The sequence below is a fragment of the Phlebotomus papatasi genome, chromosome 3, assembly GCF_024763615.1.
Source record: "Phlebotomus papatasi isolate M1 chromosome 3, Ppap_2.1, whole genome shotgun sequence".
NCBI lineage: Eukaryota > Metazoa > Arthropoda > Insecta > Diptera > Psychodidae > Phlebotomus > Phlebotomus papatasi.
In genome coordinates this window covers 63,720,099-63,747,152 of record NC_077224.1, presented here as the reverse complement: position 1 = coordinate 63,747,152, position 27,054 = coordinate 63,720,099, and the positions used below count along the sequence as shown (strand labels likewise).

General features: G+C 33.8%; 1 protein-coding gene across 3 annotated transcripts in view; it reads right to left on the bottom strand.

Moving 5' to 3' along the window:
* Window positions 1–27,054, bottom strand: part of LOC129807176 (out at first protein) — a 97,982-nt gene that overhangs the window by 57,890 nt on the left and 13,038 nt on the right. For all 3 annotated transcript variants that reach the window (XM_055856267.1, XM_055856268.1, XM_055856266.1), the window contains exon 2: window positions 20,793–20,906. In XM_055856267.1, coding sequence (XP_055712242.1) covers window positions 20,793–20,906 — 114 coding nt within the window. The remainder of the gene's footprint in view (window positions 1–20,792; window positions 20,907–27,054) is intronic.

Below are 27,054 nucleotides of genomic sequence, written 5' to 3'. Positions count from 1 at the left end.
CAAAGAACTAGGGTAAGTTGCATAAATTGGAACAATTTCCAGAGGCTCGAACTTTGATACAAGATTAAAGACATTATAAATACATTTTTCCCTGATGACATACATAAATTTGCTCCTTGATTCTTCTAGAATATTACCGTTTCATGGAAATTCTTGAAAAACAGTTTGAAAAGTTCTTAAATACAAGAAAAATACGTGAGTGCAAAACAATATAATTTGGACAGGGTGGGGCAAGTTGGACGTGGGAATTTGGACAATGCGTAGGGGAAGGTTGTGCAAGTTTCAAGATTTTTTACTGAATGCCATACACACTGAATCAATTGTACCACTAGGGTAAAGTGTATAATTAAAAAGTAAAAAACATTAAGGCTTAGATATATATTATTTATTAAATCTTTTTCTTGGATATTTTAATTTTCTTGCTTTGCTCCTTTTCTTCTTTTATTTTGAACCTTTCTTCCTGTTTCTGAAGTCTAATTCTTTTTTTTTTCTTGCATAGCCTCTTCTTTTAGTTTTCTTTAATCATACGAATTGTCACAAAGAACTTCAAACATGAATTTAAAAACTCCATAGAATAATATTAGATACCTGTCCACCTTTGGGCGAAAGCATTACACCCGTTTCGTCAAGATTAAAGACGCGATCAGGAGAAAGTTCCAGAAGATCTTTGGATTTTAAATATTCATGAGTTTTCTCAAACCACTCAGTGGTAATACCAGCTCTTTGGGTTGTGTATGCTTCTGGTGTACAAAGTCTCAATTCTGGGTATCTGTTCAAAAAGCTCTTGAACCAAGAGTATCCTGGCCTTCCATCGGTGAACTCGTTGACAATCTTGAACTTCTTACAAATAATTTGCACAGTGTTGAGGACTTGATCTTTTGTTATAGGATGCCACTTGTCACTGCATCCTAAAATCCATTCAACGAGCTCATCTTCTATATCTTTTGGCAGCGTAGGAGGCCTTCCCCCAGAGCATTCTTCCGGACATTTCCCGGTCAGCTTATTAAAAAGTGTTGTTCTTGGCACCCCAAATAATACTGACACCTGACTTAGTGACTTTCCTTGACGAAAAGCTTCCAGTGCTTTGTTCACTTGGTCTTAAGTATAGGATTTGTACTTTTTCAATTTATTTGCCTTTTTACCCATCTGAAATAAAAAGAAAACCCCTGCAATACAATCGTATCTCCGGATGTCCAACTTGTCACTTTTGCTCACGTTTTAAATAAGCACTTTTTCTTCATACAGTTAGTAATTATATCAAATAAAACGATTACGTACCGTTAACTATCGAGATTAAACACTTTATTCCACTAAAATTTGCCAGAAATATTGAGAAATGTCAACAGAACCGAAAAACCAAAATCACTCTTCTTGTGTTTTTATTAGGAAAAAATGGCCGATCGATGTATTTTTTCGACGGTGAAAAGTTACACTATCAATTGAGGTAAGAATTTTATACGTTAAATCTTATTCATATGAATGGATTTTCACTTTATTTGCAGCACAAGGAACCAAATAATTAAACTATAACATAGAAAAATATACTAATTAAAATTTAGTACTGTATTTATCAAGAAAAAATTGCCTGTCCAACTTGTCCCAGCGAAATTTTCCAACTTTTGCCATTGTCCAACTTGTACCAATTTACCCTACTTCGTCATTTCATAGCCATAAGATAGATCATTATTAGGCTTATGAAACGAGATGAGAAATGGTAGGTCAGCTCTTTGCAAACAAAGAGAAAATTCGCATAGTTTGAAGGTGCACTCTGTGCGAACCATGCCTACATTCCCCTATCTTTACTACTTTACAAAAATTTTTCCCAGTCAGTGTCTTCAGAAGCAATCTTCATAAAACGCATTGCACTCTGCATATCATTTATTATTCTATTCCTATATAAGGATACTCCATCCTCTCAACTGCTGCCAATCGTGCCAATCTACTAAAGAATTTAAATTTTCAATACTTCATTTCTCTTTGAACAGCTGCTTATTATAAATTGTCTCAGCATGACTACAACAACTCGTCTCTAAACTTTCGACGTTCCTAAACGACATGTTAATCAAACTTCTTGAGATTTTCACATTGTCAAGAATTTGAACTCATTTTAAGTTCCCCTCCTGCTCTCCATGAGCTTCCGCGTGTGTGTGAATTCATTGACCACCTGAGTGCACGAAGATTTCCCCAACATGTTACAGTGTTTGAAAGAGCTAAAGACAACCTAGAATAATGTCTATGTCATTGCACGTTTGGAGCTTTAGCAGTGTGTTAACCACCTATCCGGAAGGACATATAATGGAAGTGAAATTACTTGGAAACTTTTCGGTTACAAGGCAAATTTTAAGTTTTATGGGATTTACCAACTTCCTTTCTCATCATTTCTTTAGCACTAGAGAGATGACAATACTCTATTGTCAGTTAGAAGGTGGTGTTTATTCTGAAAATTTTGGGTTTGGTAATCCCTAAACCCGTTTTCTGAGGGAGGCAGATTTTCTTTCAAGAACCAAACTTGTTTGTCCGAAAAGGCTGAAAGGAACTACCTCATTCTCTTCAAAAACTATCAACAAAAGACATCTGATCTATTCTCCACTGTTTTATGTTAAATTAATCATGTTGGAAGGATGATAAAGTTGAATAAACAATGGACTTTCGTAAATTAGAACAATAAAAGAGGTACATAGACATATATCATTATGAGAACATAGTACCAACGTATTCAATATACTTGGATAAAAAGGGGTGGCAAGGCGTCCCAGGCTTTGCGAAACGCTCGAACTCGTGACTTAGATGCTATACCTCAAAATTACTTTAGCATCATTTACCATTTACCGGTACTCAAACGATTTGAATCGATTCATAAATCACTCAATAGACTCCACAAAATAGTATAAAGAGTAATAAAAATTATATTCGAACAAAAATTACTTATCTTACTTATTAAGAAGCTCTTTAGGAAGCCATTTCGTCCATATACGAAAATACTGTTGATTCATTGCTAATAAAGTTTTTTTTAAGGCCAGAAGTTAAAAATGTCCTAGAGAGCGTATTTCTGAACCGTATGGGGTCATTTTTGGGCCCGATGGAAAAGTCTTGAAATTCTTAACAAGCCTGAATTAATTCCAATCGGTTATAAACCGGTATTGAACCGGTAATGCAAGAATGTAGCACGCGATGAAATTATCATGAACAAATTTTTTCATTGTGAATTTGATCAATTCTTATCAATTTACTAAATCAATAACCAATCAAATTTATGCTAATTTAATCTATTTAAACCAGTTTTTGTTGTCAACGTCAACCTTTTTCATTAAATATCACTAAATTGAGCTCGATTAGAGAACAGGAAATTTTATTAGAATTGTGGTACAAGAATCCTAAGATTATTGTGGATTTTATGATGTTTTCACCACTTATATATTATAGAAAACTGAACTGTAGGGGAAAGTGCTCTCCCTTCGAACGTTCATGCCTTCGAATAATGTGAATTTCTTTTGTTTTTCGTAAGAGATTTTCACTAAATAATCTCGGAATTATCAACAATTGATGACAAGCCAACTAATATTTAATAGAAATGTGTAAGTCTCTTAGGAAAACTAAAAGAAAATTCGCATTATTCGAAGGCATGAACGTTCGAAGGGAGAGTACTTTCCCCTACCTTTTAAATTGTTTCTACACATTGGAAGCAATTTTCGTTAAAAAATTGCATTTCTGGCAGAATTTGAACGTGAATGAGAATACTTAAATTTGTGCAGACAATTTCTTTAAAAAGAGCAATTCTTGACGAAAATTGGCCTCAATATGGAGAGAACATTAGTTACACTTAGATTTGCTAAATTATACCCTCTCTGTAGCGCCGTCCTACTGAAGGCCGATGTAAAAGTCTTCAATCAAAAACACCTATACTTGAAACGTAATTAACTATTAACTATTACGCCATTTGTACAACCTATTATTACTCGACTTAACGACAACTGTGAAATAAAAAGCACAATTGTCATATATATAACCTTGATGAAAAATTCAGATGTAATAATTGAAAGAATCACATGTAAAAATATACGTTTCTTGTTATAAATTTTACACGATGCATAAAAATTTAATTAAAGAATAAAATGATTTATTCTAACGCTTACCAAGAAAAAGCCCATATAAGCTTATGCTAGTTGAGATTCTATACAGCAACAAAAATAAATCAAAATTAAGCGTAAAAAATCGCAATACTGAACTGTGCAAGATCAAAATATAACTATTCTACTCTGAGAAAATTTCTTGTTAAACAAATGGATTTTGTTGAAATTTTGTCAAAAGGATGTTATTTTCCAATTTGACAAAACTTTTTCTAGCATTTTATATAGTAAAACACCTTTTTGACAAACTTTTAACAAGATCTAGTTGGCCGCCGATTTGACAAAACTTTTCCATATTCTGTATGGAAGAGCATAATTTTTACAAACTTGTTTTGTTAATTTGACAAAACATTCATTTAAGCTGTCTACACATTATCAAAAAATTCTGTAAAAAATGACATTAAAAAAAGTTCTTTAAAAAAATCGCCTCCAGACTAGTGAAATTTTTTTAAAAAAAACTGGATTTTTTACAGAAATTTGTATAGTGTGTAGGCGATTTTGTAAAAAAACGACCCATTTTTTTAAAAAATCAAGGTTTTTTCTTTAAAAAAATTCTTTTAAAAAAATGCCTCTACACACTGGGACAATTTTTTACAAAACAGTTTTTTTAAAGAATTTTTTTAAAAAATCACAGCAACTCGAGGCATTTTTCATGAAAATTTGTCATTTGAGTGGTGGAAAAAGTGTGAAAAGTATTTGTTGGAATTTCCTGGGATAGTTGTTAGTGAATGTTCGTGGAAAATTTTCCAAAATTGCGAAAGTGCAGTGTTTTTTTACAGAAGTTGTTCCCAGTGGAATCAAAGCCAGTTTTGGAGGAACATTTTCGCTGATTTTTCTTTTGACGTTGCCGAAAGTTGTGATGTCTGTGTAGTCTTGAAGATTTTTATGGTACAGTGACCTCGTGCACCAAATTAAAACATGAATGGAAAGAAGGAAATTGAAGAATTTTGGAACATGAACCTGGTAAATCAATCAAGACAATAGACCTATTCAGAGCCACTGAGGAGATCCTAGTACATACAAGAGTCATCCGTAGTTACCACAGCCCATCACTTGAAGCCCCAGAACCACCTCCCATCATTCCTCCTTTTCAACCACGATGGAAATGTTCCCATCCGGAAGCACAAGGATGAGATGGCTACAAACTTTTGCTTCCTCCATGGGACTCCTGCTTGGACAGTAGTGGATAGAGGGAGAAGGCTTTAATGTACACCGGATAACCAATAAAAGATTTCGGATTGGAAACCAAGATATCAGAATTTATTTTTCATAAAATTTATCATAATTATCACTAGTGTCCGGAATCAAATCAGTGTCATCCAGTATTCGGAATCAAATTTGTAGAGTTGCACTGGATCAATTTTTGCAGGAATTTTGGTGAAGCACTTTCTAATTATTCCTCAAAGTCCTTCCCCTCATCCACAATCATGCTCTTCCAATTGTAGTCCTGAATTTTTTGCAGAAATAGCTTTGCAATAAAATCAGCGAGTTTTTTTTAGCATATTCATAGTACTTACGTCAATGTTCTTGGTTACAAATACTCCTGTTCATCCAAACGTATCCACAAGTTTTCCTGAAGTCCTGAAGCTTTTCCAGAAAGAGCTGCTGATCAATGGAATCTAGGATCTTTTGAGCTGCACACCTTCTCCACTCTACCCATTGTTCCTGGTAACAAATTTGTCCTTCCGAGTAATTTCTGCGGTTCTTCTGATGAGCATGTTTTGGTTTCCAGATTATCGCAAAGAAAAACAATTTCTGTACATAAATAACTGCGATAGTCACACAAAATTTTTAGGGAAAAACAACAGTTTGAGGTTATGTTCACACACTCCGGAATATTGATTCCACTGGGAACAACTTCTGTAGAAAAACACTGCACTTTTGCAATTTTGGAAAATTTTCCACGAACATTCACTAACAACTATCCCAGGAAATTCCAACAAACACTTTTCACACTTTTTCCACCACTCAAATGACAAATTTTCATGAAAAATAATCCCAAGCGAAATGCTGAGAGTAATCTGTCAAAAATTTTTTACAAAAATTAAGTATAGTGTGGAGGCATTTTTTTTAAAAATTTTTTTTAAAAAACAGTTTTTTTTAAAAAATTTTTTAAAAAATTTTTTAAAGAATTTTTTTAAAAAATGCTCATAATGTGTAGACAGCAGAGTAGAAGGTTTATTATACACAACTTATTTAGTCAAGAATATGTAAATCTTTAAGGGGTTACGTGGGTCAAAAAGACAGGAAAACAGCATTTTATCTTACTTTTCTTTATTTTTCAACATAATAAGTTTTTATTTTTTATTTAAGTCTTTAGGCATATAAAAGTACAAAATTGAAACTGTATTAGGTAGGGGAAACCGGGATATTTTTAGCCAGCAAATGAAGCTTTTTCTTCGCGCATGATTTGTAAAAGAGTGATAAAGTTTGTCTAATGTTTTAATGTTTCATGGCAATCTTAGTAGTTTTATGATTGAACTATGCGTATTTTTAAGCGCAATTTTATCCGTTTTCGTTTGAACTGTGCATGTTTTTAATTGTAATTTTCTCCGTTTTTTTTTGTTAGAGCTGTGCGTGTTTTTAGCACAATTTTAACTATTTTATGATTTAACTGTGCATATTTTGACCACAATTTTAACGAAATTAATTTAATTTTCATGACATAACATGCTGAATTCGATCAAAAATATGAGTATTGGTGGACTATACAATAGCTGGTCTACTTTCATATATTTATCAGTGAATCAAATTTTTAATTAAATAAAAGTCAATTTTTCTAATAATTGAAAAGATATTTTTAGACAAGAGTAAATTTGAGCTTATTCTTATGAAAAAATATTTCAAGGATATATTTAAAGAATTATACTCCTGAACAAGTCTACACTGAGAGAAATCCAAAAAAGTTAAAATAACATTCCGGAAATGTTCATTTTACCCTGCAGTATTGATCCGAAATCGGTGTAAATATTACCCTTTTTAGGTGTATTAGGGGTTAAAGTTACCCTTTTTCATGTTAATTTTACCCTTAATAAAGCGTAAAATTAACATTAAAAAATGTTGATATATTTTTACACCTAAAAAGTGTTATAGTTCTGAGGAAAAATGTTAATCGAACCCTCTTTTTTTTCTCAGTGTATACTCTTCCGATCACATAAGAACATCAAACAAACTGGGATTTTTTACATGGTCATTGCTTTTTTACACGTGGAAAAAATATCCAAAAAATTGAGTCATCAAACCAATGTTTGCATCAATTTGATCTTTTTCCGTTCTCTGAGACAATATTCTGTAAAAAGAAAATGATATTTTAGTAAAATTAGCCAAATTTAAATACCTTGAACAAAAAGAAAAAAGCAATTGCCCGGTCAATTGCTTTTCCTTGACAATTCCATATCACATAGTCCGTTAACATTCTCTATTTAAATTCACTGTTCGAAATTTCATCGACCACCATCGAAATCAGCTGATGACAGAAAAAATCAAAACAAAGGAAATTTTATTCATAAAACTCTTGTAAAAACTTTTGAAATACATTTAAAATGAGTCTAGGCATTAGTGAAATTAAAGTTTAGTATAAAATACATGTGAATAATGTGAATAATGTGTTTTGAAGAACTTATAATATTTCCCGCCTTGCACATTTTACTTACACTGGATGGCGCTGTTCTCAGTGAGTTTTCTAATCGAAAACAATGAAGGTGTCATATTCACTTCTCCATTGCTTCTTTGAAAATCGATTAAAAGAGCAATGGCCCAGTCTGTTCGATGCTAAATTGTTCTTTGATTTATCATATCGTTTTTCTATGTTTCTGTAAACTTCGCCAAAGCTTAATCAATTAAAAAAAATGTTTTTAAAAATCCTAGAAATCGGATCGGATATGTTTAAGTAGTACCCGAAAATTTGAAAGGTTGTATCCCTGACCCGCCCGACGAACAGGCGGTGTCAAAGTTACCAGTAGGGGACAAAGCCACTCGCATTTACGGTTATAAAATTTGAGACCGATTCAATCCATAGAAGCTGAGTTATTGAGAAAATAAATTTGGCGCATATAAATTCGTGGTCTATGAGTGTTAAAAGTATACATACAAAGTTTGAGCCTCATCTGATGAGGTCGGATTTCACCTCGGACTACAAGAGCTGAGACAGGTAGAAATATCATCTAAAATATATAAATATTGCATAAATTGAACTTTGTTCTTCAGTCTTTACTAAATATTTCGCCGAGCAACATTACGCCAAATATGTCAGTGGAAAGCAATTTGGAAATGTTTAACAAAATTAGGCCTAAAATTGAACTTGGCATTACGATTGCGACATTTTACGCTACAACTGAACCACTTTGGAAACGGATGTTTATAAAAGTTTCATTTATTTCTACACTGTTGTGTTTGGTTTCAGCAACATACCATATTTTTAATACGTTTGAAGGACAATTAACGGGAAACCTCGCAATGTCGTTCATACTGTGTGTTGGATGTATACAAATAATTTCCAAAAGTATCTTAATGCGCTACCATCGAAACAATCTACTGAAACTACTGGAAAAGATGCAAATACTTCATAACAATTTCCAGAATGAGGAAATAAATTATATTGCAGCAAAAAAACTGAAGAAGTTCAACGACATTTGGCAAATTTGCTTCAAGTATGTATAATTTAAATTCAGTACTACAAAATGCTAAGCTTAAATTTTTTGAAAATTCGAATATAGAACATGATTATGGTAACAGTTGATCTTTGATTTCAGGTTAATAAAAGCAATAATAGCCATGGCAGTGATTATCTTTTCAATTTCTAATATCGTCAGGGGGAAATCCGGAGTAATTGCTCAAATACCATTCATTCCGAATAACCTTCCCTATTATACTCAACTTATGTTATTTATCCAATTTATCCTTCTTGCAATGGCATCTATATTTGTTTTTTATACAGACATATGTATAGCTTTTTTCGGTTTTGAAATTATGGCAGCATCAGACATTCTCTACGACTACATTTCTGCAAACACAGATCGAATTGAGAAAGATCCTGACTTTCTGAAAATCATCATGATAAGATACTGTGAAGTCGTGGACAATATCGAACTTTTTAACAAAATCAACTCCATTGCAAACCTTATTCAATTTGCAACAAGTGTTTTTCTAAGTTTTGCGGTCTTTTTTTTCATTCGTTTATACCCAAAGCATCCTCTTGGATACCCCACGGTTGCGGCTGTTCTTGTCGAATTGTTTATACCTTGTTTATTCGGAGAGTTTATCAAAATCAAAATGGAAAGATTATCGTCAACCCTGTATTTAACCAATTGGTATAGTTTGAGTTTAAAGGATCAGAAGTCCTTCTTAATTGTCCTGTTAATCACTCAAAGAGAATATGGATTAAGAGCTGCAGGAATGTACGATGTTAATATCTACACATTCATTCAAGTATATTTTCTTCATTCTTCTGAAATATTCAACAAATAATAATAAAACTAAAACACACTTTTATCGTTACAGGTCGTAAAGATGGCAGCATCATGGTGTGCATTTATCTTTACCCTGGAGGCCGTTCAGGGGAAAACAGCTTAAATGCTTAAATATATAATTGAACATTCTTGTGAGCACTATCAAACTTCATTGCACATATGAAGAAAATTGGTATAACAAACTCTATTGAACTATTAAATATTTTATGATAATTTGTTTGTGTAAACTTATAGCGATTCCGATGAAATTTTAGTATATTGTATCTAAAATCGAGACCTTTCTAACGGTAGGTTGCATTCGTCCCTGCTCCACCCTTTAGAGTACAGTGTACCCTAACCCGACCCTTACTATACCGAAATAGACCAGACTCTATCTCTAATATTTACTAACCGATTTCAATGAACTTTTTTTCTTTTATCGACCTTTTATAATCAAACTAGTTAAAATAAAAAATGACCAGTTATAAGCCCAGACAAGTTTATGGTAGCTGAGATTCTTTAGATTCGACCTTGGAGTGCTTACCACTCGAGGTGCTTACGACTTGGAATGCTTGAAAAGTCGAGAATTAAATTTTGGGGGAAAGGATCGCGTCGAGCGAATTTTATTCATTTTGGCGGCCAAGAACAGTTTGCTTGACGTAATTCTTTACGCCCTTAATTCAAAATGAAATGATGATTTTAGATTAAAATATTCGGGCATGAGTTACAAGCATATGGACAATTATAAAAATCATATTAATGATCCTTGAATCGATTTATGGGGGGGAGGGTCTTTCGAAGATCGGAAGTTCGTTTTCTCTTACGGTTTTATGTGCTTCACATCTAAGGCTTAGCCATATATATTTTTCATCAATCAAGATTTTTCGGAAAAAATTAACTTAGGATTCGACAATTAAAAGCAATTGATCTATTCGATTCTAAAAAATCAATAAAATTGGTTTCTCTTTGGGTTTTTGAGATTTTCGGAAACTGGGCTAAACCTCTACACTGAGAGAAATCCGAAAAAGTTAAAATAACATTCCAGAAATGTTCATTTTACCCTGCACTATTGATGCGAAATCGGTGTAAATATTACCCTTTTTAGGTGTATTATGGGTTAAAGTTACCCTTTTTTCATGCTGATTTTACCCTCAAAAGGTGTAAAATTAACATTAAAAAATGTTGATATATTTTTACATCCGAAAAGTGTTAAAGTTATGACGAAAAAATGTTAATTGTAGCCCCTTTTTTTCTCAGTGTAGTCTGTAGACTGCTTTTCGCTTCTAGACGAGTAACAAGTTTACGAACAAAAAAAAAAAAGAATATTTAACGATTCATTACCAAATGAGACCGATGCAATCGGGTTGGAAATTTCAAGACCTTTCCAAAAAATCCAAATTTAATAAAATTGTTTGAAAAATTGGACCTTAGTTAAGCTTTTTCCTTCAAAAATTCAAAATGACGATTTTTTGCAGGTCATAGATATGTTTGTTTGGACCACCTCCAAACAATCGTAGGTGCCGTTTTTGAAAAAAATATGGTTTTGGAAGAGAAGGAAAATACGTCTATAGATATATCATTTTTATTGGGGGATACCGAAGACCGGAACTTGATATCTTTTACCGCTTAAGCTCCAGGACGGTGACAAATTGAAAACAAAGTCGATTACACAACTGCTCTCTCTTTGAATACGAACAGTAAAATATAAAGTGTTCGAAGCCAAAATGTGTGCGAAGCTTGAAAGCTTTCCCCTACACTTATTTTTTTTATTAAAATTCGTAAATAGTAATACATCATATAAACAGATATAGTTAAATGGATCATTAATAACTAACTATAGCTTATACAAAAAATCCAAATAATTTTTTGTGGCTTATACTTTTAAGTAAATGCGGAGCATTTCTCTTAACATTTCGATCCGTGGTGCGTTCCCTTATATGGAACTTATTAAAAAAAAATCCAAAAAAATAATATAGTACATAATTGAAGCATACGAAAATTGATATGAATCATCCAATTATATCATAAAAAATAAATATTGAAACATTTATTTTTGTAAAAGGATCCCATAAAAAAAACGATATAATGATTATAGTAGAAATAAAATGAGGTTTATTTTTGTTCTCTCACAAATTGCTTTCTTCGAAATGATCATTTTTTTTTGTACAAAGTGGTTGCTACGTGTGTCATATCGTCTGGAACTTTTATATAAACATCCCTCTAATTGGCAATTTTCCATTTTATCAGAAATAAACTTTTCTACCTCGAGTATGAAAAGGAACGAAAACAAAAACAGTTAATAGAGGATGTAGGTGCTTTTTTTCACGATTTCATTCCCAATTCAATTATATTGCAGATTGGTGCTCAAGTGTACAATATAGCATCGTTAGATAAAAGAAGAGCATACACGGTAATGGTTAAAAATCTTGTTAAAATAACTTTTGAAATGTTCGTAATCCAGGGAAAAAGCATATTCAATTTATCTCCATGTTGAACATGTCATCGATGAGGAAAAATTCTGCCGGTGGTTATTCAAATGCTCTTGCAAATTGAATCATCACAAAAGAACTCGGTACCACTATGGACTTATATTGCAACATATTTCACGGGAATAGATAAAAATCATTGAGTGAGGAATCGGTCATATATAAAAGCTTCAACACAGCCTATATAAGTTCTTGTGCAAGCTATATGATCCAGCATTCACCAAGCGCGTGTTTGTCAATTGCATATTCGTACAGAATGGGATAATCGATACATATTGCTATTGCTTCATCTCCACATTTCAAGCACACTCCATGTAGAGGAATTCCTCAATAGAGGTTTGCACTTGACCATTGATCGGTGACCGAGCTAGTTTATGGCAATTTAGTGGTGCATCTGATACGCATTTGATCACTTCCTATCATATTTCTGAAACACCTCACAACAATAAATCACAAATCAAACAGCAAACCCCCACAGGATTTTTTTTCTGAACTGACAATGGGATTATGTTTTTATGGAAATCATTTTATCTTACAAATAAACCTATAAGCATTTTTTTTATTAAATGATATAGAAACTTTGACAAATTTCAGACTGCTTATTTTATTAGACACTTCTTTTGTGTCTTAAAGTTCCATAAACCTTTAGCTTTTATTTCAATTTCTATAAGGTTGGAACAAAAGGGCATCGGTTTTGCAAAAGAAATGCTGTAGAGAAATCCTTGGAAGGGTTCCGGAAGGGAAATTTAAATTAAAAATGTGTTAAGTGTAATTCTAGAGAAACAAAATGATTAACGTCTTTTGAAAACATCAAAAACACATCTTAGTATTATCTTTTAACAAAAACAGCTTTTTTAAGAAAATTAGGGGGGTGGTACGTGTTCAAGCTTTGCGGAATGTTCAAACTCATCATAACCTTAATACACCAAAAGTAGTTTTATAATTACAGTAGACTCTCGCTAATTCGGTTGTTTTAAGATCCAGCTACTTCTTAATTCGGGCGTCAGTTAATTTTGAAAAAAAGTTTGTTGACATTTTTAAGGTTTGACTATAATTATCGAATTAAGCAAATATGCCTAAATTTTTCACAATTTTACTCAGTTATGATGTGATTTTGCATTATTAAGAAGTTTTAATGCAATTAATATTAAGTATGAGTATATAAACTTAATTTGAGTACGCAAATGAACAAAAAATCGTTGTATTTGAAACAGTTTGACGCCAGAATTTCTCTCTAATTCGAGAGACATTTCGGTCCCAAATGCCCGAATTTGAAAGAGTCTACTGTACTTCTGTCAAAAAATTCTTAATAATCAATTTCACAAAAAAAAAAATCATAGTGCCTACGAGTTCGTCAAACCGTTTTTCTACACTGGTTCTCAGATGGTTCTTAGCCGAGTATTGCAATTAAATTTCATATAAAAATTTATGATGGTATCATAACTGATTGTAACTGGTTTAGACTTGTCCAAGATTCCAAGACCTGTCCAATGGAACAAGAAATGATCACATTTGATTTAGAATCGCGGGGGTCAATAGTAAACATGGGGAAGGTGCATATTTTCGCATATTTCTGAAAAAAAATGGGCTTTATGCGCCATTTCCATTGAGAAATTTTTCAAGAAATTTGTTGGAAAATTTTCAAGTCCATATGAAAAAAAATGGTGCTTTTATGAGAAAAAGTTCAATTTGGTTGAACTTTTTCTTATAAAAGCTTAAAAATAAAAATTGTGAACAGTTTTCCCCTCTGTTCCTATCGGGTACAGCGCCATCCAACGAGTTTTCTTTCGACACTTGCATGCCAATTGAATAAATTCTCATCAATATGGTTGTTTTCAATTGTCAGTGAAAACCCAAAGCGTGACAATGAAGTGCTTCAGTATTCTTGAGATGGAGAAAATAGTGCATGCAGTGCGTGAACGACCGTGTGTGTGGGATACAGCTTGCCCACAATATCGACTTACGGTGTATACGGATAAAGTTTTCCAGGACATAGGACAGGACTTGGGCAAAAGTCCAGAGGAGGTTTTAAAGTGTTGGGAAGCACTCAGAATGAAATACGCCAGGGAAAAAAGGAAGGTGAAACAAGAAATGCCGAAATCAAGGTCCAGTGGAGGGATGAAGAGAAAATACAACACAAAAGATTGGGAGCTTCTTCCAATAATGAGGTTCCTGGACAAAACTTTGGAAAGACGTCCAGTTTTCGAACAATTAGATGTCCTTGATGTATGCAGTACGATCCAGGAGAGCCCAAGTATCATAAACGTACCAGAAACTAATTTGGAAAGGAATTCAGATGTTCCTTGTTCACTTGATGACACCGAGAAAAATTTGGATGGTATTTTCTACAAATCGTGTCTTTAAATTCTACTGCCTCAAAAGATAGTAGAAAATACCATCCTCCATAGATACTTTTCTTTAGAATCTACCATCTTGACATTTTAAAATTTACTATCCTATGGATAGTAAATTCTAACAGCCGGATGATAAAATCTACTATCCTCCTTTAGATTTTACCTTGACCTCTCTTAGATTCTAATATCCGGGAAGTAAATTTTACTTGTCGCATATTAGATATTAGAATTTAACTGGAAGACAGTAAATTTTAACGGAGGATAGTAATTTCGATTGAATACTATCCAAACCAGTAAAATTTGCCATCCTGCTGTTAGAATGTCATTTTGGAATATCGTGTGTGCCGATGCAACGGTTCTCGATATGCTTTGAATACATTATAGCAATTCGTGGCGCAGCTGGAAGATGCTGGACTGTCATCACAAAGGTCGCGTGTTCAAATCTCGGCATAGTCATCAATGTTGGAAAAAGATTTTCACGCACCAAAATGGCTTAAAATACAGAGAATGTCATCCAGGAAGGGCCCCAAGCCGTCAAACAATGGCCAAAAATCAATGAAAATAGGGAAAAATAAATTTTTCCGACATTTTTCATTCTAATATCCGGCTAGTAAAATTTACTATCCTGCCAGTAAAATTTACCATCCGGATAGTAAAATCTAATATCCGGGGATATTAGAATTTACCATCCGGCTATTAGAATTTACTATCCATGCAATAGATTCTACAATTTTTGACAGTCCAATTTAATATCGCGTTTGCTGGGTGACTTTTTTACTATCCGGCCATTAGAATTTTGTATGGAGGATGGTAAATTTTACCATCCACATTTTTCTCGGTGGATGAGATGGCAGAAGAATTTCCTTCGAGCTTTGGTGAGAAAAATTATTTTTTTTTCTCGCGTTTCACTCAATTCCTCTCTTTTTTTTAAGATGGACGATCACAAAATATTCACCCAGAAGAGGATCACGTGGCCGTTCTTGACCCAGATATATCCTGCCAACAGCAAACACTTGTAACTGAGAACCAAATTCCCGGAGCCTCCAAAAACATGTGTCAAAAAAATCAGCAAAAACGTCCATTGGAAAATGAATTTCCGATAGCAACAAAGAAAGCCAGGGCAAATGCAAAGACATATGAAGATGAGAGGCGAACCTTCATCAATAAAATTACTGAGATCCTAACAACATCGCAAACAACATCAAATGACCCGAAGAATACAGAAGAAAGGATGGCACAGGCCTATGCAGACTACGTTAAAATGAGATTTCTTAATTGGAGCAAAGAAAAAATGATTGAAGGATTTGCAATGCTGAATGAAACTATTGAGGAAATAGAGAAGAAAAAAATGTAGTTGTGTTTTTTTTTTCTTTATCAAATCCTATTGTCCTTTACATAGTCCTTCAAGTAATCTCTGATACGACTGGCATTCCTAGTGTAGTTGTGAGACCCAATGTGAATATTTGCAGGAATGTCTTGCAATATTGATCCTCGAACTTCTTCCCTCCACTCTCCTTCGATTAATCTACCATTCTGCTCCCTATCAGTGTATTTTGGCGGCGCATAATTGTGCTTGTTACTAGTGCACAGCAAATTGTGGAGAGTCACAGTAGCTAGTATCATGGAATCTACTGTTTCTGGAGCTGCACAAATAGTACGATGAAAAATGCGCCATCGCGCACTTAAGATTCCGAATGCATTTTCAATGACACGTCGAGCTCTGGAAAGCCTCATATTAAAGTTTTGGTAGTCTTGACCCAAAAATCTTCCAGCATAGGGAACTTGACACCATTCTCGCAGTCCAAATGCTTCATCTCCAACGAAAAAGTAGGGAATATTTTCTCCTCCTGGAATGATGGGAGAACTTTTGGGAAAATTAATTTTTCTTGCCTCTAAGATACGTCCTAATTGCGAATCCTTTAAAATTCCACCGTCCGAAGAAGATCCATAAGAACCAATGCTAACATACAAAAATCTGTAATGAGCATCAGCGATACCAAGGAGCACAATACTGAAATATCCCTTGTAGCACCAGTAGAGGGATCCACTATTATTTGGTGCTCTGATTTTTGCATGTTTACCATCGATGGCACCGCATGTGTGTGGGAAATTCCAATTGACGGCAAATTCATCAGAAACCGTTTTCCAAGTGGATTCTGTTAGAGGAGGAAACGCATAGTGGGCTAGATGAGCGTTTAGCAGAACACAAACTTCTTGGATGATCTTGCATACTGTTGATATACCAATACGGTAGCAGGTAGCCAGAGTAAAGTAAGAATCTCCTGTCGCCAGAAATCTAGGCAGGTGTATTAAAGTGTTAAACAAGAAAGACGAATTATGAGTTCAAATCACCTGAGAGTCACCATAAGCCTGAGTTTTGCACTTAGCGGTTCACGAACTACGTATTTTCTTTCCAAGACTGGTCTCAGACGTTTCAGAATCCACTCAAACTGGTCGCAATCCATTCGGAAGTACATAAAATACCATTCAGGATCTCGATTACTCATTTCCCGGACCAATGTCTCTTCGTGACCAAGATCCTTTCTCAACCTTATTATGGGACGAACCCAACAACTCTTCTTTCTTTTCCTTTCACTGTCCTCTATTTGCATATCAAGCAATTGAAGATATGCTCTGATTGATATTTCACACAATTCACGAAGGTTTCGACTCATTTTTATCAATTAGGTTAGATATCAAAACAAAAACAAACAAATGTCAAAAATATTCGAATTCAAAAGTGGGCTTTTTCGCAAGCTTTTATGAATTGAGAATTATAAAAATCTGAAATTTTTCTCAATGGAAATGGCCCATTAACGTAATATAATTTAGTTTAGATAGACAAAACAATACTGAATCTAAATTAAATTATTGCAATGCTAAGTCCCAGCTTCCTCTAGAAATATACGAAAAAATCGTATTTCAATGTAGCCCCACTGCTCAAAGTAACCCCACCTGCCCCTATGTCGATCATTTCTTCAGTAGACAAAGATCCCTTTAATAGTTATGAAATTCATATAAGGTTGGTCCTCTGAAAGATGAAATTAATTTAAAAAATCGCAGTATTCAAACTATGCCCTGTTTAATACAGCCCATATGGTAATTAACAATAATTACACATGGATTGAGATATAAATTAAAAAATAATTCCATTTTTACACGTACATTGGAATGAAAGGAATGAAAATATCTGAATACAACTCAACCAGTTCTAACCAATTGAAACCCGGTTTTGAATATATAATTTTTGACCAAAAATCAATCTTATTACTCTTAAAACTATTTTGTGGGATCTCTTGAATGGTGTATGAATCGGTTTAAATCGATTTATGAACCGCTAAATGGTAAATGATGCGAAAGTACGAGGCACAGCATTTATGTCGCGAGTTCGAGCATTTTGCAAAGCATGAAGTACTTTTCCACCCATTTTTTGCCTAAATTGCTAATTTGACGTCAAAAATATGTGATTCTCAAAATGCTAAACCGGCATCCGAGTAAAGAAGAATGGTCAAAACTATATGGGCGCTGGTCCCGGAATCACCACATATGAGAGTAGACGCGCTTTGTACTGATATAAGATTAAAAAATTGCTAAGACCCAGAGCGATAAACTCTGTAAGTCCTTGTAAAAAAGCCTTAATCCTTCCGAAGAATCGCTGTTTTGACAATGATTTGCGCAAGAACTGCTAAAGCGATCTTGATGAAATTCGGCACAGGTTCAATTTATAACTTAAACTTTATATTTATGCATACCACCCCCTACCCCCACCCACCATTCTAATGGCTTCCATACAAAATGGGAGCATTTTACCTTATGACTTCTATCTGAGAGAATGTAGAAAGCTGAAAAACGGCATGGGAATAAGGCTTAAAAAAAAGACTTTTTAACCATGCATACAAAACCCTTCCTCCATCACCCCTTCCGGCAGCTTCTATACAAAATGCGAACATTTGACCTTGCAATTCATTTCTAAAAGATGAAATAAAAGGCTGAAATTCGACGTGGGAACAAAACTTAGGGAAGGCTCTTTAACTATGCATACCATCCTGTCCCCCAAAACACCCAAAAAAATATTAACACCTGAAATTATGAAGGTTTTCTCTAGTTGGCTAAGTGATCTAATTTCGTTTGAACCTCAATTTCGAGGTTAAAAAAAAATTTGAGGGAAAAGTTGTACATAGATGAAAATGAAAGTAATAAAATTCTCTATCAAACCCAGAAAACAGATTGTTAGGGACAGTCCTAGTTTTCGAGATATTTTTGATTAAAGTTGCTAAAAAGTTCATTTTTCCATATTTTCTGACATATATGAAACTACAGCGCCCCTGGTGTCATTTGTACGAACTTCATCTGTTCAAAAGATTATCGGGCATGTAAGGAAGAACAAATGTTCCCATATTAAGAAATAAATCGGTTCAGCAGAATCGGAGATATAGGCACCCAAGTATCAAAAAACGGTTTTGCCTAGATTCCAGGCGCAAAAACAAAATCAAATCAAAATGATAAGTATTTTCGTAAATAATTTAACCATAGCAATAGAAAAAATAGCATGAAAACCCAGGGACAAACAAAAAGTTTAAAATTGTCGCACAGTGTAATTCACCAATTATTCATGACAGAAAGAATTATACTAAATAGACATTGAGGATATGTTTCTTGCTTTTACGTACCAACAAATCTTGAAGAGACGGAAAATGAAATATAAAAAAGCTGTCTACAAATGCATCTAAAAATCTAGCAAATTACCGTTAACATAGTTATTCAATTTGTTTCATTCAGTTAAGCTCGATCGAAAAATTCTTCGTGAGGATTGTTGAAAATACCTCTTCTTAAAAATGAATCATAAGGTAAATTGCTCTCATTTTGTATTAGGGCTACCAGAAGAGGTGATGGAGGAGGGTGTTGGTACGCATAGTTAGAAAGTCTTCTTTAAACTTTGTTCTCATGCCGTATTTTAGCTTTCTACCTCCTCTTAAAAAGAAGTCATATGGTAAAGTGTTCTCATTTTGTATGGGGGCTACCAGAATGGTGGGTGGGGGGAGGGAGTGGTATACATAAATAAAAAGTTTAAGTCATACATTGACTCTATACTGAATTTAATCAAGATCGCTTTAGCAGTTCTTGCGTAATTCGTTGTCAAATTAGCGATTTATCGCAAGGACAAATGTCTTTTTACAAGGACTTCCAGCGTTTATCGTTCTGGGTCCCGGCAATTTTTTAATCTTATATCAGTACATACAAAATGCGCCTATTCTCATCTCTGTATAAAGATGAACGAGCTCCCAATATACTTTGGACCATTCTCCTTCTAAGAAATCATTTTTATGATGCTCTAGAACTTTTCTTGACATAGGTCCCATTCGTGTCGATTTCGGGACCGGATTTGACTATTCTCCTTTAGTTGGCGCATGTGGACTTTTTTTTGAATTAAAGTAAAAGAAATATGCTTTTAACCATCTCCATAAATAGTTCTTTTTATATTATCTAATATATTTTTCATCATTTAATGGTTGTTTTTTTGCTAACATTTTCTGATGAACTCGATGAATACTTCCTATATAAATTCTACAAAAGTACTCTCTACAAACTGAGCTAGTATATATATTTTCCACATGACATGAATATATTCTGTTGGAAACTTTCACCCTATGTTGACAAGTCATAGAAAAAAGTCAAATGAATTTTCCACCTCAAACGCTGAATATCCAATCTGTTGTGGATGGAATTAATTTTCTCGGCTTTCATGTTATTTTCCTGATATGAATGGTAGTTTGGAAAAAAACCCTTGCATCTTGTCCTATGTATGTATGTTAAATGTATGATGAATATGGGAAAAAGTTTACTGGAAGCCAACTAAATTATTATTCATCAGTGAGAGGTGTAACAAAAAGGTTATCTTCCACTGACATAGAACTTTTGCTAATTTAGCCATGTTATTCAGTTCCATTTTGAATGAATATGGTTTCATGTGTATTTTCTTTTTACCCCTATTCACAAGTATCACTGGAAATGGTTTATAAGAGAAATTAACAATACGGGGGATCTCTTGAGTATATTTTTTTGTTCTTTTCTCTATTGAAGCTGCTAAAATATCAAACTGAGACGCTTTTAGAGATAACAGAATTGTAAGAAGACTTATAGAAAACCCACATCTAGATGGGCAGTTCGAATTTTCTTGGAAAAGCTGTAACAATGCTTTCTGAAAGTGCAATCTATCAAAAGAAGGTTTGTAGAATATGCTTCTTTGGGATTTATCTGGGTAAAAGGAAATTGAAAATTTCTACAAAAACAACGTTCCAATTTAAATTAAAGTTCACAGATTGGATTTCTGAGGATATTGTTCCAATCTTGTTTGTCTGTTAACAATCATCAACTTACGTTTCGAAAGTCAATCAATTCTGTGATAAGAGTTCCATCAGTCCTCTGAAACTCCAAGGTAATAACATCATCACTAACATTGGAAGTTATTGTCTCTTGCACCACTTCGCCTCCCTGAAAGAATACAAAAAAGAGAACGACGTCACACCATTAAGAAAGTGACTCACTGTTTTTGCTATGGTATCATATTGACGATCTAAAGTGCTAGAAAGCATCATTAGGGTATTTAAGAAGATACTTTCCCTCTATCACTTTTCATATCATTTAGCCAAACAATAAACTCAATATACCTCTCCGCACCTGCACTTCTTCCTTTGAAATTATCAATGTTTACAATATCGAAACTACGTAATATACAATAATGATCAAGAAAGCCGGTACACATTTTCCCCAGCATCCTATTTCTATTGTCCAAGAACATTCAACTGCAACAATATTCATATATAGGTACACGTACATACTCTTACAGGATTAGCTTTTGTGATAGATGAGAAGCTCTTTTGGTATCAGTAACATATCAAGTTTCTGGGATAGTTTGCTAATCAAGGAGCCGTACCAAAGGGAAGGATGAGAATGCTTAAGGGATTCACATGTTATTCAATGTATAAAACAGACGTAACTCATGCAACAACCAAAACGCATAGCTTTAGGACACAAATAGGTAAATATCTTAACGCTTAGGTTCCTCTGAATATCAAAATACGATATCACTAGAATGCAATATGTAATCACAAAGTCATTTAAACTACCTCTCTTAATTTATTTGACAACCAAAACCACAATTTAATTAAAACATGAAGTATTCAGGAAAACTATTCAGTTCTTGAAATCCAGAAGAAAAAATATTTCGACTATTTAGATTGGCAGGGGTTGTTTTCCCACAGTAATTCTATTGCTGTGAGTGTTTGAGATATAAGGATCATAGTACAAATGTAAATTTCATTAAGCTCCCCAACAATACTTATTATTATGGAGAATAATCATATTTTCTTCTTAGGCCCCCCTAAGTATATGGCTTAAGCTCATGATATAAAATTGAATACACGCACAAAGATGCTGTGATATCAGTCATTTTCCGTCATTGAAGTATGGTCATGTTACATAAAGATAATTTTAGTATACCAAACACTGTGTAAGCCCTAAATTAATTGAAGCATACTCCGAACACTGCTTTATACCCAAGTAATATTATCAGAATTAATTTTAAGTATTAATGAGGTAATTTCTGATCATGTTGTAGGGTACTTTAAAAAAAAAATATTTACCACTCTCTTACATATTTACGTAATAGCCCAGGGGGGTGATATTAGCTCTGAAAAATGCGACCGGTTTTAGTGTAAGTTTTTTCCTGTTTTCGTACACATTTCACGAGATATCTCCAAAACTACGTAGGTCGCCAACTTGAAGTTTTCGGTTGCCTCTTCGTTATTAAATTGGCTTTTATTTTGTTTAAGATTTCTTGATAATTCGTTCTACAATGACAGAAAACAGCTAATAAACTTAAAAGTCTTTTCGGCACGCTAGAAACATATGGGAAACATGGAAAATGTCATGCCCCTGTAATAGCCAAAGAGATTTTAATCTTGCTTAATAATTTCGTTTTCTAACACTCACTTATTGTGGGACCTACTCGTCCTTAAAAGATTAAGCTATGGCCTTATGCAAATGAAAATCATCTTAATAAACTTAATTACAATAGAATTTCGTAGCTTTTTTGTTATTTGATCTTTTTGATGAAAAATTGGTTCAGTCATAAGAAATAAAAGACGAATTCTGAATACGAGTCATATCGTTCCGGAATTTTTTTCGCTTCATCAGTTTATTTTTCAGTGGTTTACAATGGAAAAGAATTGAACCCTTCTTAAAATGTCACAAATATGTTTACAAAACAAAAGTTGTTGTTTTATTTTGTAAAAATATTTTTGACTTTTCATTGAAAGTGTATAAAAACTAGAACCAGTTATCTCTCTCACTCAGGCATTTTCAAAAACATATTGTGACGAATTTTCCCTTTAAATGGCTAGGGGTTGTGAAATATTCAAGACAAAGCCCCCTTTCTATCTTAACAATATGACTTTGGGTCCATCATATCCACAAACACTTGTTTTTGGGCAAAAATTCATGGATAATCCTTAAGTGCGATTTTTACACTTAAGCGTATACTTTGGGAGAACAACACACATACCTTTGAAAGACAATGTATGTGGTGAAAACAGAGGAGAAGAGCTTTAAATTTCCCTTTCTCGGCCGGTACAAAATGTTACACAATATTAGATAAATATTATATACAAAAAGAGAGAATAGGCCTACTATAGTTGGGATAGTAGGGCGATTTATTATTTTTTTTTCACTTGATCAGGCATTTTTAAGCTTCATTGGCCACTTTAATATATCTATTTTAATTTAATTTTTTGCAAGATTAGAGGAAAAATTTGAACATTTATTTTCGTTATTAATGTAGCAGTGGAATATATCAGAGACACTGTGGAATTAGTGGAAGTTATCTTGGATAATTACAGGGTACGAATATCATATATTTATAAATGAAAAATATAATACAATTCGTACTCAGATTTTTACAATTCGTACTCAGACCCAGGAAATGTATTGCCTGTGGTGCCAATCACAGTTCATGGTGAGTCGCCTGCTGTGTAAATGTGGAAGCTCCTGGGGTGGAATAGTCGTGTCAATCTCTAACAGACAAGCGCATCCTCTTTATTCCTGTGAAGGGGCTCTCTACAATTCCGCGGCCCAGGTCGCATCTGCCTGCCGTTACAGTATTTTTTTAGTTTATTTCGAAAACGGTTCCTACGATTTCTTTCATTTTCGAATATGTGTTAAAGGTGGTCAAGGCGAATATTTCGTCCCTGGACGCCTATGTTCGAAAACCAGTTTGAAATCGAATTTTCGAAGATCAAAGTATAATCAGTTTGGAAGGCCTTATTTTGTAACAGATTAGCTTAAACTTTTAAAGATCTTGAAATTTCCATACCGACTGCATCGGACTTAATCGGTCATGAGTTATTATGGTACCCATAAATGAGTTACCTTTCTTAAATTTACTTTTTCATTTGTTGGTATGAATGTTACTCTCTCATGCTAAAATATTCTAAAACCTTCTTTTCTTAAGAAATTCTTTAATTCGGAAAGGTTTTTTTTTAAATTTGTCAATCAATTTAATCGGTAGTAAAACAGTATGTACCCAAAAAACATGCGTAAAGGTTATACACGGATAACCTTTTCTCGTGAGGTCGAGCATTCCGCAAAGCTGGGACGCTTTGCCATTTCTTTGTTAATTGAATAATGTACAAAATGGCAAAAACAGACCGGTGAGACCGGTACTCACAAGGACTGAATATATAGTCATACACAGGGACATGACGTTTCCTTTTCCCATATGTTTCTAGCGAGCCGAAAAATGTTTGGAGTTTATTAGGTGTTTTCTGTCATTGTAGAATGAAATAGCAAAAAATACAAATAGAAAATAAAAGCCAACTGAATACTGTATAGGCAACCGAAAACTCCAAATTGGAAACCTACGTAGTTTCGGAAATATCTCGTGAAATGTGTACGAAAACAGGGAAAACTTTACACTAAAACCGGTCGCATTTTTCAGAGCTAATGTCACCCCCCTGGTCATACACATAACCGTTAAAATCTATTTTGTCAGTTTGGCAGTCTATGGCATACTGTGCCCGCTCTCTAATTCAGATCGGCGTAATCCGGACGAGTTATTGACGGTAACATTTAAAATAATTTTGAGGTTATGTATACATGTGTGATCAGCAATGAAAATGAATTATCCTGTGATGTTTTTGTTTAATAAATGAAGTTTAATAGCACAGAATTCTCTAATTATGTCTTTTTAAGTTTCTTTAAAATTTCTTTTCTATTTTTACAAAAAAAAATTTGTATTATATTTACGAGACGTTGAACAAATTCAAAAAATCCATCCGGATTACGAAGCAGACATCTGTCATTTTGTCTCCCAATCATCCGGATTACAAAACGGACACTGTATCTAACCCCAATTAAAAATTAAATAAAAGGTCAACCCTGAAGGTGAAATAAAATAGGTCGAAGAATAAATGTAAAGACTTCCTGATGTCTTCAGCAACAATGGTTGTAAGACAAATCAGTTTCATTCAATTGCTTTTCTGCCACACCATTGAATATATATCACCCTGATGACGGTACTTCGATACCTCTAATGACTTTGGGCAATAATAGCGTCAACTTGCCTGAAAAATACCCTTTTTCTATAAATTGATGATTTTCCGCCATGGCATGAACCAAAATACTAATGAAGAAGAATTGTGTCCATTTTGGTGAGGGAAGTGAAGGTGGGTATTTCGAAAAATGACTGCTGTCAATAGCAGAAAAATATTAATAACGCAAAAATAATGACTAGACGCTTTTTCGACGGCATAACCTTTTCACCCTGCCGCCCCGCCTAGTCCCTCTGCCACAAAAGGCATGAAAAAAAATTAGGGGGAAAGTGGTGTGCGTATAAATCGGCAGGAAATTGAGGATCAAGGAGAACGATTAACCCTTTCACGGTTGGAGGTGTGGATGATGAAGGAACATGTTTCGTGTGGGGGGCTTGATGGGAAATATGCCACTTGGGGGGGCTTAAAATGCCTTCTCTCTTCTGCATAAAATATCCTCCCCTATTTTGTGTGAGAAAAGCCTTTTTTTCCTTTGTTACAAATTCCAAGATATTGTTCATATCATCTCAATTTTGTGCTAGACCTATTAAGGGTGCTGGGTATTATTTTTCCCCGTGGCATCATCTCAGGAAGGAAAACAATATTCTTTTGAGGTATTGTTGAGAGGTGAAAGTATCCAAAAGTGTCAAATACACTCAAGACTGGAGAAAAGCTTTCTTCTTCTTTTTTTTTGTAGGTCAACAAGGGTAAAGCAAAAGAAGAAGGCTCAAATTGCGACAACCGCATAATTTTGAGAAGAAAAGTTTCCACATTAAATTTTTATTGCGTATAAATTGCGTGTTGCCCTTTTTTATATTCTTAATACATCGACTTGATACTTGAGATTCTAAGGGTCTTCTAGAACAAGGGAAGAAAACACATGTGAATAAGTTCTTTATTACTCTAGTAATGTCACATAATGTGAATATGTATACATTAAAGCATACATACCATAAATATATCCACATTATTTTTTTTTGTTCTTTTTCACATAAATATTTCTTTTCCTACGCTCTCTATAAAGAATAAAATTACATTTATGTTTCTATTTTTAGGAATATGTGAAATTGATGGAAATATTCTTTTTGTGATGGATATTTGCATTACTTTCATCGACAGAAACAATTTTGTGGAAGTGAAATTTCTCATATTGTTTGGATCTTATGTGAATGTACCTTTACGTCGTATTTTTTATGATTTCTCAAAATTACATTTTGTATCACGTGTATTATTCTTGGAGTAAAGTGAATTACCATATGTTTCTTTTTGATTTCCTGTCTGATGAAAAAGCAAATGGGAAAATGGGGTAGTGAAACTCGCTTAAGGCATATGCTTTTGCAATTTCAAACCAACCACCACAGACTTGTAATGGAGTCTAACCACAAAATCCGCAGTGTCTGTGAAAGTAACAAGTTTTTAATTACAAGGAAAATTCCGTGTAATAGGCTTATATAAAAAAAAATCTTACCACAATTTAAATCTCAATCTAAAGCACAAGACGAATGATTCAAATGGAAGCTTTCCACATACTTCAACATGCCAATATTTAAGAATCTAAAACCTGAAATTCAATTTACATAGCAATCTAAACCTAAATAACAATAATGTACTACAAAAGGTTGTAAAGGGATCATGTATAAATCATATAAAGTGTCTAACAAAATGTTTTAAGTCATTTTAAATGCGTATCTCAATATGCCCTAAATTTGAACACAAGTAATTTAATAAATTCAATGTTACGAAATAGCTTTACGTTCTTAAAATCCGCGCATGAAATATAAGTGCTGTTAAAAAATGATAATATAAAATTTTCATAGAAATCTCTGTCAACAATTTCAAGGGCCGGGAAGTGAATTTATTGTTGCGGAAAAGGAAAAAAAAATAAACTGAACGAGAGTTGGAGAAAAGGACTGTCAAGTGAAATATTGCTGAGAAAACCGGAAGGAATTAACAATGCGAAAAATTTGTTAAAATTCCGTGAATAAACTCTTATATTAGGGTGGTAAAATCGCAACCAGTATCTTCAGTATCTCCTAATTCTTTTGAGGGATTCC